Here is a 16454-nt window from a genome sequence, read left to right on the forward strand (position 1 = left end):
AATGTAGGCTCTTTAACAGCTCAGTCCTGCGGGTCTTCATTTGTGGTCCATCTTGGATCCTAAAAGTACCAACTAGCCATGTGTCTAAATTCAACAGGTGCCGCTTTGACTCTTAGATTTATGCTTAGATCCATCTCTGAGTCTTTGTACAGAGCTGCTCTATTGTAAGCAGGCTGTCAAATTAATTTACTTTTTTTTTTTTTTTTAACCTTGTGGGCTTTGCTTCATCTACTATAGTGGAATAATCTGATTCAGAAAGTGGACTTGAATTATACTGTATACTAGGAGTAGTCAAGTCGCTTAGAAAAGCTTTTTTTCTTGAAATAAAAGAACTTATTATGTTATATTGATACATCATCTATAAAGTAGGCTAACAATTAGTGCATTTGCCTGTGGAAAGGAAGATGCAGTTCCCCTTCCTTCTCTTCAGTGCCATTACTGCTAGTTTGTAGTTTGCTGTATGCAAGAGCATGCCCTATACTTCCTGTTGAAGCTGTGCAGGAAAGAAATGGTCATTACCCAACAAAGAAGGAAAAGACAGAAGATAACAGTATTTCTTTTTATTACAGTGAACGGTATTATTGCATACAACATAAGTAGTCCCCAGACCAGAGATTGAAACCCAGGGTTGCCATTAAGGCTTTTATATGGTATAATTTTAAATGTAGGTAAACATCCAGTTCAAAGTTCCTAATACTCTATGCTTAAATATAATCCCTGAAAGAGTGACACAATTTTACTTGATCATGACAATTTTCACGCATACTCATGATACATTTCACTTTGAACAGGACATTTTGATTTCTAATTTCATGTGACTGAAACTTTTCCCAGTCCGTCTGCTATCATAGAATCATAGAATAGTTTGGGTTGGAAGGGACCTGCCATATAAGGGACACCTTCCACTTGATTGAATTACTCAAAGCTTCATCCAATCTGGCCTGTCCAAGGCGGCATTTGCAGAACAACTTCTGGGTTCAATTTAAGCAGAACACCTTTATTTCTGTGATTCTAGAAGAAGTAAAAACACTTAAAGGCTTGGAGTGTTTTGGGTGTGGTTTGTTTTTTTTCTTGTTGAGAACGTAGTTTCTATGTATGTGTGGGAGATATTTCAGAAAGAAAGTTTCTTGACTAAGTCTGTGTGCATGCACAAAATTTTTTGTTGTTTCTAGTACCAGTGTGTTTCTGTTGTGATGGAGACATTTAGATTGAAAAAATTAATTACCAGATTATCTCTTACTAGCTAAAATTTGCATTGGTCAGAGCAAATTTACACGTTACAGCTTAAAAATAAGAATGATCACTGCTGGTTTGGCTTACCTAACCCAGACTATGATTCTATGTTGGAGAAATATCAGAAGAATAATCCCAGCCAATGTGTTTTCACAAACCTGTTCAAAAACACTAGTATTTTCTTTTTGTCTTCTCAGTAGGTGCAGCATACTTCTATTTAGCAAAACAGTTTGTGTTAAAACAATTACCAGGAGTGTGGAGTTAATCCTGTTGCAAACTCAGTGCAGAAATGCCATTTGTTATTGCAATGTCAATGAAAAAAATATTGGTATTAAAGTTGCCAACCTCCTTCTGCTCCCCACACCTCAACTTCCTCCTAGGTTTACATATACTGAAATGCACACCTATATTATTCTATGCTGGAGCCTTTGCACGGGATAGACCTGCTCTAGGAATTAACTGATGCTGTGAGGCAGGCTGTGACTATTAAGACTTGGGTGTAGACTAGGTGAATGTTTTGCTGCAAAAATGGTTTCAGGTTAGGGTAAGTGATGGATATGCTGAAAAAATGTGGCAAAGACTGGGATTCAGATATTTATTGTAATACTGAGAAAAATACTGAAAACTGAATGTTTCACAGATGTTCTCTAGTTTTATTGCTTGACCTGAGCATAAATGATAATCTGTGGTAACTGGATTTACAGAAAAGAGCTATTTGACAATTATAATCTTGTGCTTCAGTTTCTTTCTCAAAAAAGATGAGATGACAGTGTCTGCTATTTAAGTGTCAAAATAGGTATGTAGGAGAAAAATACTAACTTACATTAAGATTGTATTATTAGTTGTTCTAAGAGGCATCTGGCAAAAGAGTGCTTGAGTGACTTCAAAGTTGTTGTTTTAAGATTTGAGTGCACTTAATTTTGCAGTATAATCATTAATGGTAGGATACTTGGGTTTTTTCTTCGTAAAACCCAGGAACACAACGACAAGAAAGAGCAAGCAAAAACCTGAAAAATCAGTTCCAGAAAATGTGCTGGTTTTCATAGCAGCCCTTAGCAAAGCTAGTTGTGTAACACATAGACTTCTGGTCAGTGAGGCTGCAGGGTAACAATTAACACTGTGTGTGACAAGGTGGAAGGTTTATAGTGGATAAGATATTGGAAACTGTCTCGCAGGTAACATGTAGTAAAGCCAAAATTGTTTTTTCCTGTGTTAGCAGGGTATGCTTCAGTAATAATTGAAGAGAAAGTTGTTTAGAAGCAACAACAGAAGATCTCATCTGAAATGAGCTATTGCATTAAATAACATAACAGACTTAAAAGAATTTTTTTTTTATTACACTTGCAATAATTGTTAGTGTAGAGTTTGCATGGAGGATTGGTGGTAAATTAACTTGAAATTGTGGCTGTAAAATGAGGAGGAACTGAAGTAAGTGATGTATATCAGGAAAATACATTTAGTAACTTAATTACAAACCTCCAAATCTAACCCTCCCTAAGTTTCTAACTCAAATCCTTGACATGTATTTGCAATAAATATTAGCAGGGAGAGCTAGGTGCACGTGACTTGGCTGTGCTGCACGTGGGAAGTATGTTCTTGAAATTACATTACTCTGTCTCCCTTTTCCCAGACTTGAGATGGCAACAGTAATGTTATACATACTGTAAAGGCTAGGGGTTTGTGTGGTTGGTTTTGCATGGATGGAGCTCTCCATCTCATCAGTTATGAAGAAAATTGTGTGATCAACTTTGTGGTCGCACTCCATAATTCTCTCAGAACTATCAAAGTATCTAGGCAGGGAACTGAAATGATGTTTTAAACCACATAACTTGTTGAACTGTATCAAGGTTATGTCAAGGCTCACCTGCTTTGTCGTCTTTGGTTTGCCAAATATGTGAGGAAATGGGATTTCTAATGTTTGTAGAAATCTGGTAGCTTTCTAGTATAGCGAGTGGATGTTTTTTTCTTCTAGGAAAAAAACCCAAACCTGAAATGTGATCTGCCTATATAGCCTGTCATCTGTGAGAAAGCTAAATTTATTAATTCCTGCCCATATTAGAGCTTAATTTCTGCCAATACTAAAGCCCTTACTAGCCTATGCTAGAGCTTTGTTACCCTGTGTTTTGAAACTGTGATCAAGGTTTATTTAAGAGAGTAATTACAATATAGACATGCTAATTTACCATACCATGCAACTTCTTATAAATGTTGTAAGTCTACTTTACTCTAAATAGGCAACATAAATTTGAGGTGCAGCTTTAGCTGTCAATATCTGTGCTCGCACTAGTAATAACTGAACCGCTTTTATCGGAATTTTTCAGTTTAGCCTACAGTAGATGCAAAATACTGTGGTGTAAGACAGCATCTTACAGTTGCTTACCATGTTAGATCTTCAAAGGGAAAGAGGTAACTATTCATGCAGCAAGCTTGTACCTATAACCCTTAACGATGTGGAAGTGACCATAAGTACTACAGTAAGTTGTATTAGATAAGAAAAAAACCCCATAGCTTGATAACTGGAATCCAGGCTTAGCCACAAATGGTGCCTAAGGAAGAATGTAAGAACAGTGCAAATATGTGCTTCCCTTTTCCTACCCCATTTGCTATCCCCAGCTACATTCCTGAGTTATGGCTGGTTCCTGCAAATATGGAGGTAATTGGTGGCATTTTCTGCAATGAAACTGTTGTTCTGTCTTGAGCCCATATATATTTCTGGCATCTGCAAAAACCTTTATTGCTAACTATGGGTTGTGTGAAGGACTACCTCTTTTTTATTATTTCAAGACTTTCTGAATAAAATCTGCTGTTTTATTGTCAGATTATTACTCAGTCCTTCTTAGGTCATGTCCTCTTATTGCCTTGAATAACTTAGTGTCACCAGGAAAATTGTATCTTGTTGAACAGATTAGGTGCTTCTATAGGTTGATTTGGCATTCCACTTGTTACAAGTTATTTATTTACTCTTATTTTGTTTCCTATATTTTTTAACCAATTTTATGTATGCAAGGAAATTGCCTTTTATCTTATTGCTGTGGGGCTGCTTTAATGAGGGAGAGCCTTTTCTTGATAAATGTCATGCAGATTGCCATACTTCTAGTGACACTGTATATGTCTCTGTCTACTGATATTACCTACCTACCCTGTCTGTCCTCCAAAGCCCCACACCTCACCTTAACACCAGTATTTGCCATATTGCTGGAACTGTGCTACGAGGTTCAGTCAGTGGCTCAGACCATGTTTTGTTCCTTTGTTTTTAGGGTCAGAATGAAGTAGATCTAAAGAAAAACTCAAGAGTTTGGGATTTGATTAGGAAGCTTGGTAATCTGATCACACATCTGGTTTTAAGAAAAGAAATTATCCCTCAGATAGAAGATGCTTATCTTCTAGCAGTGAAATTTACTACCTCTGTTCCAAAATACATAGAATAAATGAGTTCATGGTTTTCCCTGGAAAAACACAAACAAACAAAAAACCCCGCAGACATTATGTAAATGTTCCCTGGAATTGGACACAATATTGTAGGTTCACTTGCAGTTCTGCAGTCTGAAGGGCTAAGTGCAGTCAATAGAATGGCTGTAAGTTAGCCAGGGAAGAGGTTGGTCTGAAGTACCCATAAAAAAGCTTTGAATGAAAATCTTCCATGGAGAAAGAAATTCCGCTTGATGGAAAAAAGATTTATTTCAGGAATTGGTAAAAAATGGTATGTGCAACAACAGTTTACAGTTAACTAATTTGCTAGTTTCAATTCACTTTCCTGCAATATTTGCATTCTCTTTTAATATGGAATAGAGAGATAAAATGTAGAAAGTTCTCCTTTTTGGTTCTTTCAGCTGACTATAAGCAATGTCTGCCAGGGGGTGCTGTGTGATTGGTCAGAGCTCAGTCTGTACTCCAAAGATTTAAAAATATTCTTTGTCTTTTCTTAGTATTTTCAAGTTGCAGTCTTATTTTAAACAAAGATCGCTGAACAGTCATAGGTTGCATAAAGTTTTGTTGCATAATAACTTGTTACAACCGTAATACAAACATTGGAGTTTGTGTTTGTGTTCTCAATTTGCTGTTTCACTGCAGTAAATGGGAAGGTTTGAGTATTGTTATGAACTTGATTTGTGATTTTCTTAACTTCTATTTGAAAACATAGTGCCTTAGTCTTACATTTTGTTCTGTATGTACAGTTCAGTTGTTTCAAGAAGTCCATGAACAGGATAATTCTAGTTTTCTCTCTAATAATTAACGTAGTATAACAGTAAAAGCAGTTATGGAAATGATCAGACTTCTGGAGTGCAAACAGGATTAGTACAAGACACAAGTAAATGATATGGAAGTTTTATAGCAAACAAGCGGCACACAATGACCACCCTCAGAGACCAACGCTCTGTTTCTCTTTCTGCCTGTGACTTGCTTGCTGAAAATTTCTTTCTCTTCTCTTTCTGTAAAGTGGTGACAACAATGTAGAAAGCCTGTAGAAAGCCCTATGTGTTGCCTAGCTGTAATAATGCAGGAGATGGAATTTGTGGTAATGAAGGTAATTATGTCCTGTAGGTCTTGTGGACTTTTCTCATCAGGACACCCAGTAACTCTGGAACCTTTTGAAAAAGGGAGCATTTATAATAGTCTTACTTTGAGCAAGATGTGCCTGTGAGATTTTTCTTCTGCATTTGTAGGTATAGTACATCACATATATGTACATACATCATATCAAACACATGTGAAGCACATACATACATCATATGAAGGACACATTCTGACACCACGTCCACTAATACCAATCTCTCATTCAGACAAATGGAGTTGAACAGGATGTACTTAAACCTGTTCTGTGCTCAGCCACTGAGCCTTCTCCTTGGCAAACTCCTACACTTGTCTCAACTTCTACAACTCTGCCATGACCAAGTGCTCATAGAAACAGTGAGTTTGAAATAGACCTCTAAGATCATCAAGTTCAACTGTCAGCCCAGCACTACTATGCCACTAAACCACGTCCCTAAATGCTGTGTCTACACACTTTTTGAGCGCTTCCAGGGATGGAGACTCCACCATTTCCCTGGGTAGCCTGTGCCAATGCTTGGCTGCTCTTTTGGTAAATAATTTTTTTCCTAATATCCAATCTACACCTCCCATGATGCAACTTTAGGCCATTTCCTCTCATCCTATCACTCATAGAATCATCAAGGTTGGAAAAGACTTATAAGATAATCAAGCCCATCCAGTGCTTCTGCTGTCTAGCACAGTTAGACCCCAAATGCAGTGCATTTAAGTACAGAGCACATGTGGGTAGCTGCTTTTGGTATCTTGCTGGTTTGAAGGGAGAATGTGGAGAACTGGGAAGTTTTCAGGTCCTTGAAGATTACCCAGGCTGCATTGCAGGGACATGATAAATGACATAAATGTGAGGCAATTCCTAAGCTTTTAGTGGTGTTCTAGTTCTGATATGGCTCTCTTGTCAGTCATTACATGGCTTTAATCTGGGTGAGGCCCAAGTAAGGCATTTAAACACTTAACAGAGAATCATTTTATATAGCTGTGTTTTTTTCTGTTCTTTTTTTTCCTTTCTCCCAGCAGCTCTGAAGTAGTTTTATTTATGACATTATGTACACAAATGAGGGAGCAGAACAGAAGGGCTGCTTGTTCTTTGTGGCCTCCGAGATGCAATTTCTTTCTAGGATGGGTTTGAGCCTACATGCTGTTACTGAGTAGGGTATTAATTGTCATGGACAATTACTTGATTTTTCATCTAAACTTTTAAGTTCTATAGCAAAATCAAGGGAAGTTGTACTATATACTTTTCCATAGATTCCAACAATACCTCTGGGCTATTATCAAAAACTTAAAATTCTATATACACCCTTACCTCTCTTTTCCTAGCTTCCTACCCTCCTCAGTCAATAAGCTCTACCCTTCTTGCTACCCTTTCTCCTTGGCCTAGGCAACGTCAGGCTGATGCAGCTATATTGCATTTGTTTTAGGAAAACATGCCTGTCTTCAGCACTGTGTTGTGTCCTTTTCCTCTTCTCAAGCTTGGAATATGCTGTCTTGTTGGAGAAGGTGAGAGTGTGTTTTGTACTGTTACTTAGGACAAATGAAATTTCTTAGCAACCTTGCACCACAAAGCTGAGTTTTTGTTTTAGATTTAATGTGAATTATGAACTTAAACTGTGTGTGGGCATTTCTCTTCAACATATGATGCTTATTTTCAAAATAATATTTCAGTGGGTTATTTTTCTATGTTAAATGTGCATCATTAACTGCATCATTTGAATTCTGGATTTTTTTTTTGGTTCATAGAATGTTTTATTGTTCTTAAAACCTCATAATATATTATTTGACAAGGACCAAACTTAGCTGATATTTTCAGAAAACTTTAATGTCATCTTTCATGTGTTTACTGTGAAGGTCACTTGTGTTTTCTAGTTCCTTTTGTCACCTGTAGAGCAAGGCAAAGCAACCAGAATACTAGGCAACTTAATGACATTTGTAGTGAGTTTAGGTAAGACAGAACATCGGAAAGGTAGAAGTACACTGAGAAGCAGCCTTTCACTTATTATTAGTTTTTATTAACTTATTCTGGAGAAAAAAATAAGATTTAAGGTTCAAGATGTTTTATTTTTAACGGATCCTCTAAAGTTGGGCATAAATCCATGTCAGAGGAAGAAAGAGAATTTGCTAGGCTTGTTTTACAAGCTGGTCTGTTATTTCACAATTCTTTGTTCACTTTGGAGTAGTACCTGTTTTATCCTGCCAAGAAGAATTGATAATGACTGATAGTTATTTCTTCATAATAATGAAAGTCAATTACTTTTTAGTCCTTGCTAAAACAAAATGTTTAACTTTGAAATGAACGCTACTCCTAGTGTCTATTCTGAAGTTTAACGTTAGCCTGACCGCAAGAATTTCTACTCCAGAGGAAGTCTGAATAGACTCTTTCCCTTGCAGTATTGAAAGCTATGACATTTCATGCTATACTAAATAAAACATAGAAGTTATCGAATCATTGCTATGCATTCATTTATATGTGCAACTCTGGGAAGAGAGGCAAGGTACTAAAAAAAAACAACCCAAAACAAACAACCCTCCTCCCCCCCTGAAAAAAAGCATCCCTCTCCCCATCCCTCAAAGATCCTCAGGTGTTTCTGATCAAAAATGGTGTCACCTGGAAGTACAGAACCATGATTGGCACCTCTATATAGTGTAACATTATGAACTTTGTAATGTGACAAATATTACAGTATCTGTCACAAAGAGGGACTGATCATCAAGTTTTTTTGTATATTGTGGTGGGGAGGAAGCTGGGAAAGTTTGTATATTTTACTTGGTAAACATGCTGACTTCCTTAGTGTAGACTGTTTTGTATTTGTGCATTAGACCGTTGTGTTATTTAGTTATGGTGGTGTGTGATGTCCAGGGACAGGATCATAGAGGACTGACATATATTAGAATATGTGAGGTTTTGCCTAATTTCAGGAAAAATAATATTTTAACATGGGGTTGATCAAATATTGGAACAAAGGCTCAGAGGAGTTGTGAAATCTCCATTCTTGAAAATATTCATAACTTGACAAGTTCCCATGCAGCCCTTTCGATTTGGCTTGGCTTTTCTTAGGAGGTTGGACTGCATGCCTACCCAAGATCCCTTCCAACATACATCCTTGTATGTTTCTAGAAAACTTCTGTCATCTAAGATAGGCAAAAAATACATGCCAGACCATCTCCTGGGGTTCTGGATATCTGATCAGTAAGAGAGTTCTTGATGCACTGTACCACTTCTCCCACTTATGTGACCAGTGAAGTAAGAAAAGCAATTGGGAAAAATGCATGATGGGTCTTTATCCCAGCTGTTAGGAAAGGCATATTTGAGGTACCCAAGAACTGAAAATATTTCTGACAGTTTTTTGTTGACAAAACTATTGATTTATGGGATAGTCATCCACGCTGTAAACATGGACATGATGATACATTACTGGCTTAATTTCATACCTAGAGTTTCTTACTTCCTGGTAAAGGGTATATCACTTTGTTAATAATGACCTGTTTTCTGCCCTGTATTTTCTAGCTTACTGATATGATTTTGAATTAATGCAGATAAGTTACTGTAAACATTAGATTCTTTAAAACAACTCTTGTTTTGAAAAGACAAATAGAATCTTAAGCACAAGGTAAAATCTGAAAATTGTTTAGTTGCTTAGCTAGAGACTCAGGATTTCAGTGAATGAAACATCTCTCTTAAGCTTAGAGAATTTAATGGAAGTTTGTGGAAAAAATGACAGGATAAGTAGAAATCAAGGTGTGGTTGGAGTGGTGATGCTGAGAGGCCGTGTAGTAGCACTCTGTGGAGCTGGCAGGGCACCTTGGAACTAGCTCATGTGTTCTCTGGTTTTGACATGACCTTTGTGCATGTGTTTGAACTGGTGAGCATGCAAATGTTGCAGAAGGTTTCCAAACACCTGTAGCATTAGGTTATGGAGTACATGGAAACCTTCTTGTTTTCAGGTTTTCATGTATGGGCTCATGCACCCTTTTATTAGTCTTGCTTCTCAAAGTACACTTTTTTTCTGAATTGGTGGGAGGTAATGGCAGCAGTAGATGACTGGCCTAGGCATGTTCATCCCTGTGTGGTACCTACTTTTGACAAGTACTAAGGCTAGGCACAATTCTTACTCACCCATATTGTAGGTCTGCCCATAAGTATTTTCTATATTTGTTGAAGTCCTGTCAACTTACAGGCTCTCCTGTTTAAAAATTCTATTAAAACCAATATGCTTACTTGGTTTATCTTGGGACACTTCTGTCTAACAAATTCTTAGTCTGTGTGTAGGTCTTCTGCTTGTTCCTCCCCACCCCCAATTAGTACTAGACTAAAATAATTCTTTGCCTGCTCCCCCTTATCAAGTGGGGTTTTTTTTTGGTTTTTTTTTACTTCTTTAACCTCATTTTGAATATCGGATATGGTAGAAAGAGTTCCTTTCTCAGTGATGGCAGATTAATATGTGTTAACAGTTTTAAGAAACTGGTATTCATTAGGTTTTTGTAGAGAAATGCCATGTTTCTTATTACTTTCAGGTTATATACTTGAATAACTGTGGTACTTTGAGATCCAGTTTTATGTACTTAAAATCAGGCTTAAAGTAGAGTTCACTAGATTCTGGCACCTGCATGGGGAAGTTTCAAAGAAGTAAAATGCTTGTTGTCTGTGTACTTTGGGAATTGTAAATGAAAGCTTTGTAGTCTGTTGGCTCTGCAATGTTGATTTTATTCACATACTTTTGTTGAATATTCGGACATTCTTGCAGCTGTTCCAGTTTTCTGAATAATAGTGATATAGCTAAATTCAGAATTTCATTCCAACTGATGTTTTTTAAGGCTTATAGATTAAATAGGAAACCTATGCTTCTTAATGTCTGTTGAATTTGTGACTTACCTGTGTATACCTCTGCCCTCCTAACAGCCTGACTTTGGATGACTAAACAAGTGACAAAAGATTTTTCCCACCTCCTCTTTTCTCTGCATTTCAAAGGGGATGTTATGACAATCTGTGGACAATACTAGGTCAAAACTTATTTAAACTAAATATGTCAATTTTTGCAATTTTTTTTTTTGTGAACTGAAGCTTCTAAAATGGGAACATGTAATTTTGGTCTCTTAAGTGTAACAATTTATTTTTTTACTCCACTTTAGAGAACACTTCCTTTCTGAATGTGAGGCTTAGATGTGGAAAATACATGTTTGTCTTTTCAAGACCTAGGTGGTCTTTAGACTGTGTTGGATTTTGCAACATAAAAATATTGCTAGACTATTGTGTATCTTTAACTATATGGGTAAACATGCAGATATGCAATTAAGGTAATAAAATAGTAGCGTAATGTTATGGATATCAGAATGAACTCACATGGTATCTATTTACTTGTCAGCAGTCAAAACCAGCAATTTTAACACAAGCTGCTTATTCTGTTCTCTTCTGAGCAGTGTTGCTTCTTTGCCAAACAGAGAGAAATTTAGACCAACATAGCTTCCATATGTGTTCAGTGATTTGTTTGTAGCGGATATTTCACCCATCACTGTTGCTGAACAACAGTAGAACTTTTTTGTCTTAGGAAAATACGTAAACATGTTGTAATGAAACTTAAATACCTTGTTCTTATTTTTTTATTGATGCTTTTTGTGTCAATAAAAATATTTGGGAGGCATAATCTTCAAAATGTAAACATCTCAGTGTTTATTTAAATTAGGAGAATTTTTCTTAGTTAAATGCTTTTGAATTATTTTTATAGGGTTTAGTTTAGCAGCTTTTAAGAGGAACAAGAGGAAGCTGGAGTTGGCTGAAAAGGTGGAAACAGATCTCATTCAGTTAAAGAAAAGAAGACAATCAAATGAAAAGGTTAGTTCCTGTTTAAAATTCTATTGTGGCATCCTAAACTTACAACTGATTGCTAATAAATTTCGTGTCATCTAGAAGATAAGACTAATGTAGCACCAGAAGTCACTTTTTCTTTAGCACCCTAATGTTTAGGTGTTATAATGATTACTTAGTGAAAATTAAAGTTTTCTGCCTTGCTATTTGTAAACCAAACTCTCGCTTTGTATCTTCTTTGTGCTATGAAAAATATTGTGGTCATTTTGAACTCGAAATATGACTAATATAAACACAAACAGATAATTATTTACCTAAACATTTTCTTTAGCTTGGAGTCTGTCACTGTTTCCCACTTTTAAATGCTTCCTGAATGCACTGCATTATGGAGCTCCAGTTGGTGAAATTTGAAATATCAGGTAGGTAAACATGTGCATCTGTGCATGCATCTAGCATTGACCTGGCCCATATTACTTGTACTACAGAACTATGAGATTGCCCTCTGCTTCCCTCGCTCTTAGTTGGAATTTAGAGCCTTTGTTACCATTTCAAATGTCAGTCGCAGTATTTGCATTTACTGTTGTGTATCAAAGAATGACTCATTAAATTAAATGCCTAGGCTTTATATGGGGCTTGTGGCCTTTTAGACTGGCCACAGTCATGGCCACTCTTGGCTTTGGTAGGCTGAGTGACCGCTGCCTTATGTAGTTGCATATGTTGATATAAATAACAAATAAATGCCAGAGAAATGGAAAAAAAAGTTTATTCTCTGTGTTCTGTGCAAATGCAAACCAGTGATAAAGCAGATATTTTTCTTCTGTGTTCTTGGATAAGTTATCCCTAGCAGGGTACTACTTTTTTCTGTTTTCAGGGAGACCTGTAGAGAAAGTAAGAATAGAGGCGGGAGGGAAGGTTAGTTTTTAATTTTGGAACTTTTCCTCTTTGTGGAACTTGATATACCTACTTGTGAAACTAAAAATGTTAAAATATAACTGAGGGAGGAGGGATCTCTGTACAGTATTGATGTTCATGTAATAAGGGGCAAGTCAATGCTTGAAACATACGCCAATGCATGAGCTTACCAACCTGCAATTTGAAATTTCAAGGGCTCCAGAGTCATGTGCAGCGCTTGTGGGAGACCCTCAAAGGCCAATGATGGTAGGTAAAGGAGGTGATCAAATAGAACTCAACTCAATGGTAAGTGATCCAGTGCCTCTGTTACAAGTTCTGCCCAGTTGTTATAAATTCTGGTCACTTTTGGTTTATGAAATGTTAGAGGCTGGGAGAAGAGCAAGACAGAAGGGATGTTAACAACATTCAAGCTGAATTGTAATCAGAATTAAAAGGCCTATGTGAGAAGATAGTATGGCAGACCAAAAAAGGCTGAAATCTCCTGGAATTTTTAGATGTTAATAGATTTCTGCTAAAAATAAACAGATTTAAAAATGGCTTTACAAGGAAAGTTAAATTATACCAATCTCAAAAAGAATGAGAGACTGTTTTGATAAAGATTATATGGAAAAACTAGACAGTGTAACTTACTAAATGACTTTATTTACAAGTCCTAGATGGATTTTTATAAAAAGTAAAATTATGCTTCAAAGATTGCCTCTTAGCTTGTTAAATACTACTGTAACTAACATAAGTGCTGCATCAAGAATACCTTAAATCTGGGATTTTAAAAGACTAGATTATATTAATAGTTGATACTATTGATTGCTTCCTACATAATGCTATCCACTGTTGTGCTCCTCTCTGTTTCAGCTTGATCTATAAAGGGCCAACATGGAACATACTAGAAGATTTATCTTTTGCCCTGTTCTGCATAGGAGGATACTGTAACCCCCCATATTTTTAGGGGAATCTACTTGGTCTAATTAGCAACAGAACTCAAATCCTATTTATTTGTGTGGATAGTTGGGTAATAACATGTAGATATTAATTGCTTCAATCTGATTAATTTTGCATTTTGTCAGCTATGATACTTGGAGATGAGATTTAATAGCAATTACTTTTAATGGAATTTCAAGACAATCTCAAGTTGAGATGGAAAAGGCCCTGTGTGTAGATAACTTCAAGTGGGCACTGGGTAGAGCTTTTCTAAACAGTTAATGACTTCCGCAGGGGTTTATAAAATAACTGTTTATGGAGTTTTTTTATGTGCAGACAAAGGAAAGGGTGAGATTTCTAAAATACTTGATAGAACTCTGCGTTTGTGCAGATGAGCATCTTCCTGCCTTGCGTGCATTGTTGTTAGCTAAGTTTGAATATTTGGTCCATAATTTCATGAAATTAACTTCCTTTCCCGTCACAAAGTGAAAATTAAGTAAGTAATGTGATGTCTTACCTCTCACATTGACTTTCAGTCATTTCTATGTAAAATATTAACTATATAATAGATGATTTTTAGATTGCAGTACTACATTGTTAAAAAATTCTAACTTCTCTTGCAATGGATTTGTCAGTATAAATTATTAGCCAAAGTCACATATGGAATTTGCTAACAGATATGACCAAGTAATAATTAAGTTTTCTTTGGAACTTGCAAAATTTTTAAATCTAAGGAGCTTAATTAATGTATAAATTACACAAAAAGATAATGGTGAGCAAGCTGGATCTTTTTTAGTCCCTGTCATATCCATGTAGAATTTGGACTTATTTTAGATTTCATTAGTTGTAGTGTTTAACACTACAGCTATTGATTGTCTTGGTACCAGTGTGACAAGATCCTGTATTTTTCAATGTTCATGTGGTTTGAAGAGGTCAAATGTGTGACAGGGAGAGTCTTTTCGTCAGGAGCTTTCTTCCTGGAACTCCTCAGGAGCATAATGCCTTTTTGTATGGCTGAGTAGTGGAAGTTACTTTGTTAAAGTGTGACGAGCTCTTCAGTGGTTCGCAAATCATAGGGCTGTCTGTTCAGTTCAGGTGACTAGAACACTTAGTACTGAGCTGTAGAATCAATTCATGGTGTCACTTTTAAGTGTGTGAAGTCAGCAGTATTGAAATGGGAGCAAACTTAAAAATAGGTCTAGAGTAGAGCTGACAATGTATTTTTCCCATTGGACATGTAATACAAGTGGTCCACACTACTTTTTAGTTTGAGTAAGGATAGATACAGCATAAGCAGTGATTTTTTTTCTGATCACAAACAACACATTATTGAGTAAGAAAATACAGAACTCTTGCTTCAGTGATACAGATTTTCTTCAGAAGATTGTGTGGACCAGGTTGAATTAAAGTGCTTCCCTTAGAAAAGATTACCAGCGTCCTAAGTTGTGCTATCTAAAAATAAAATAAGCCAAAGCAAGCAAACTAGACCACTGAATTGACAGCAAATACTGATAGGAAATTGGACTTCTTTTAAAGGAGATAATGGCAAAGCAAGTTTCCATGCAATGTATGCTTGTTAAATGCTTGTGTTTTTTTGATTAAAATATCTTCTTTTTTTTTTAAAAAAAAAAGAAATTAGGAGTGTAGCTACTGAAGGCAAATGTTTTATGCATGCAAGAGCTAAAGCAGAAGATGGATGGCAGATTGAACAAATAGCTTTACAGATGCTGCAAAGAAGGCTGCAAGCATTTATTCTTTATTTGCTGTCAGATGATATGGAAAACATACTTTTCCATACTGAGCCTCATCCTTCTAAAATGTGTTTCTGTTCATTAGGGGAGCCCCAAGTGTTTAATTTAATATGAATTAGGATTACACAGATGGCCTTAATTCTATCATTTCCTAACTTTGATGCGTTTGATTTTCATATCTGTACTTGTCTATATTAACAGGTTTTTTTGTTGTGGGTATAATTTCCTTTGATAAAAGGGGGCAGGGGATCAACAAAAACCTCTGCATCAAATTAGTAGTTCTTCTCTATATAGGAGTAATAGGATCACAGGAAAATTCATGTTGGGAAGAGCTTTATCCAGTCTGATCTTGAAAACCTCCAAGGATTAGAGTCTGCACTTCCAGTGAGCAGCCTGTTCTGCTGCTTAACATCTTTTCAGTGCACCGAATAGTATTGACTGGGTTAATAATACCTGAATTGGCTTGTGGCTGTCAGTCCTGGGAGATGTCAAATACGTTTGCCCATGAGATGTTAGAGAAGGGTGCCTTAATTTTCTTATATCTTTACTGCTTGGAAGGGAACTTGCTGTTTTCTTGTCCTCTTTGTTCAAGTCCTCAAAATTCCTTTTGCCTTTACTTCTCATACCTTCCCTGATCCTGGTTTTTAATTTCCTCAGCTTTTCAGCTTGCTCTTCTTCCCAGTGCTAGTTTATACCCTAGATCTATAGTCTTCTCTCTTTCTCTAAGCAGTTACTCTGCTTTACTCTTAGGAAATCTACCTGTCTTTTATAAAATATTGAATATAGTAAGCACCAGCTTCTGACTGTGGAACTTCTTCATGAATATTTAGGTGTAGGTGAAGAGAAGATACTTACTGTTATTCTGGGTAAAAGCCAAGGATGACACTCCTGCTTAGGAGTTCCAGTTGATTGAAAAGTACTGTAGAGCTCTGTAGAGCTGCATTTTGTATTTTTCCTTTTGAGACTGGTGTGGTATTAACTCACTGTTATCTCTTAAATTAAGTGTGGCCAGAGTATCATCGTCATAAGTCTCCCAAGAATTCTTGACAAGTGGTGTTGTATACCCAAGGAGATTTTGATTGATGATGGGAACTTAATAATCTGAAGTTGCATAGTTTGGTGTATATTTTATTTTCTTCCTCCCTCTGGATCCTATTCCAGAGACTAGGCATTTATATGAATAGCTTAGTATCCTCAGGCATTATTGGCTTGGGCAAGTTTATGTAGAATTTTTTTAATGCAGGTAAGTTTTTATATAGGAAAGCTTGATCAGCTAAAGGCTTGAGGGCTTCTGC

At 36.4% G+C, this 16454-nt stretch overlaps 1 protein-coding gene across 7 annotated transcripts in view; it reads left to right on the forward strand.

The window, feature by feature from the left end:
• The window catches only part of TASP1 (taspase 1), an 89684-nt gene that overhangs the window by 25066 nt on the left and 48164 nt on the right, over window positions 1-16454 (forward strand). For all 7 annotated transcript variants that reach the window (XM_069850142.1, XM_069850141.1, XM_069850144.1 and 4 more), the window contains one exon: window positions 11499-11605. In XM_069850142.1, the coding sequence (XP_069706243.1) occupies window positions 11499-11605 (107 nt within the window). The remainder of the gene's footprint in view (window positions 1-11498; window positions 11606-16454) is intronic.

Source organism: Phaenicophaeus curvirostris, chromosome 2 (assembly GCF_032191515.1).
Source record: "Phaenicophaeus curvirostris isolate KB17595 chromosome 2, BPBGC_Pcur_1.0, whole genome shotgun sequence".
In the NCBI taxonomy this organism is placed as follows: Eukaryota; Metazoa; Chordata; class Aves; order Cuculiformes; family Cuculidae; genus Phaenicophaeus; species Phaenicophaeus curvirostris.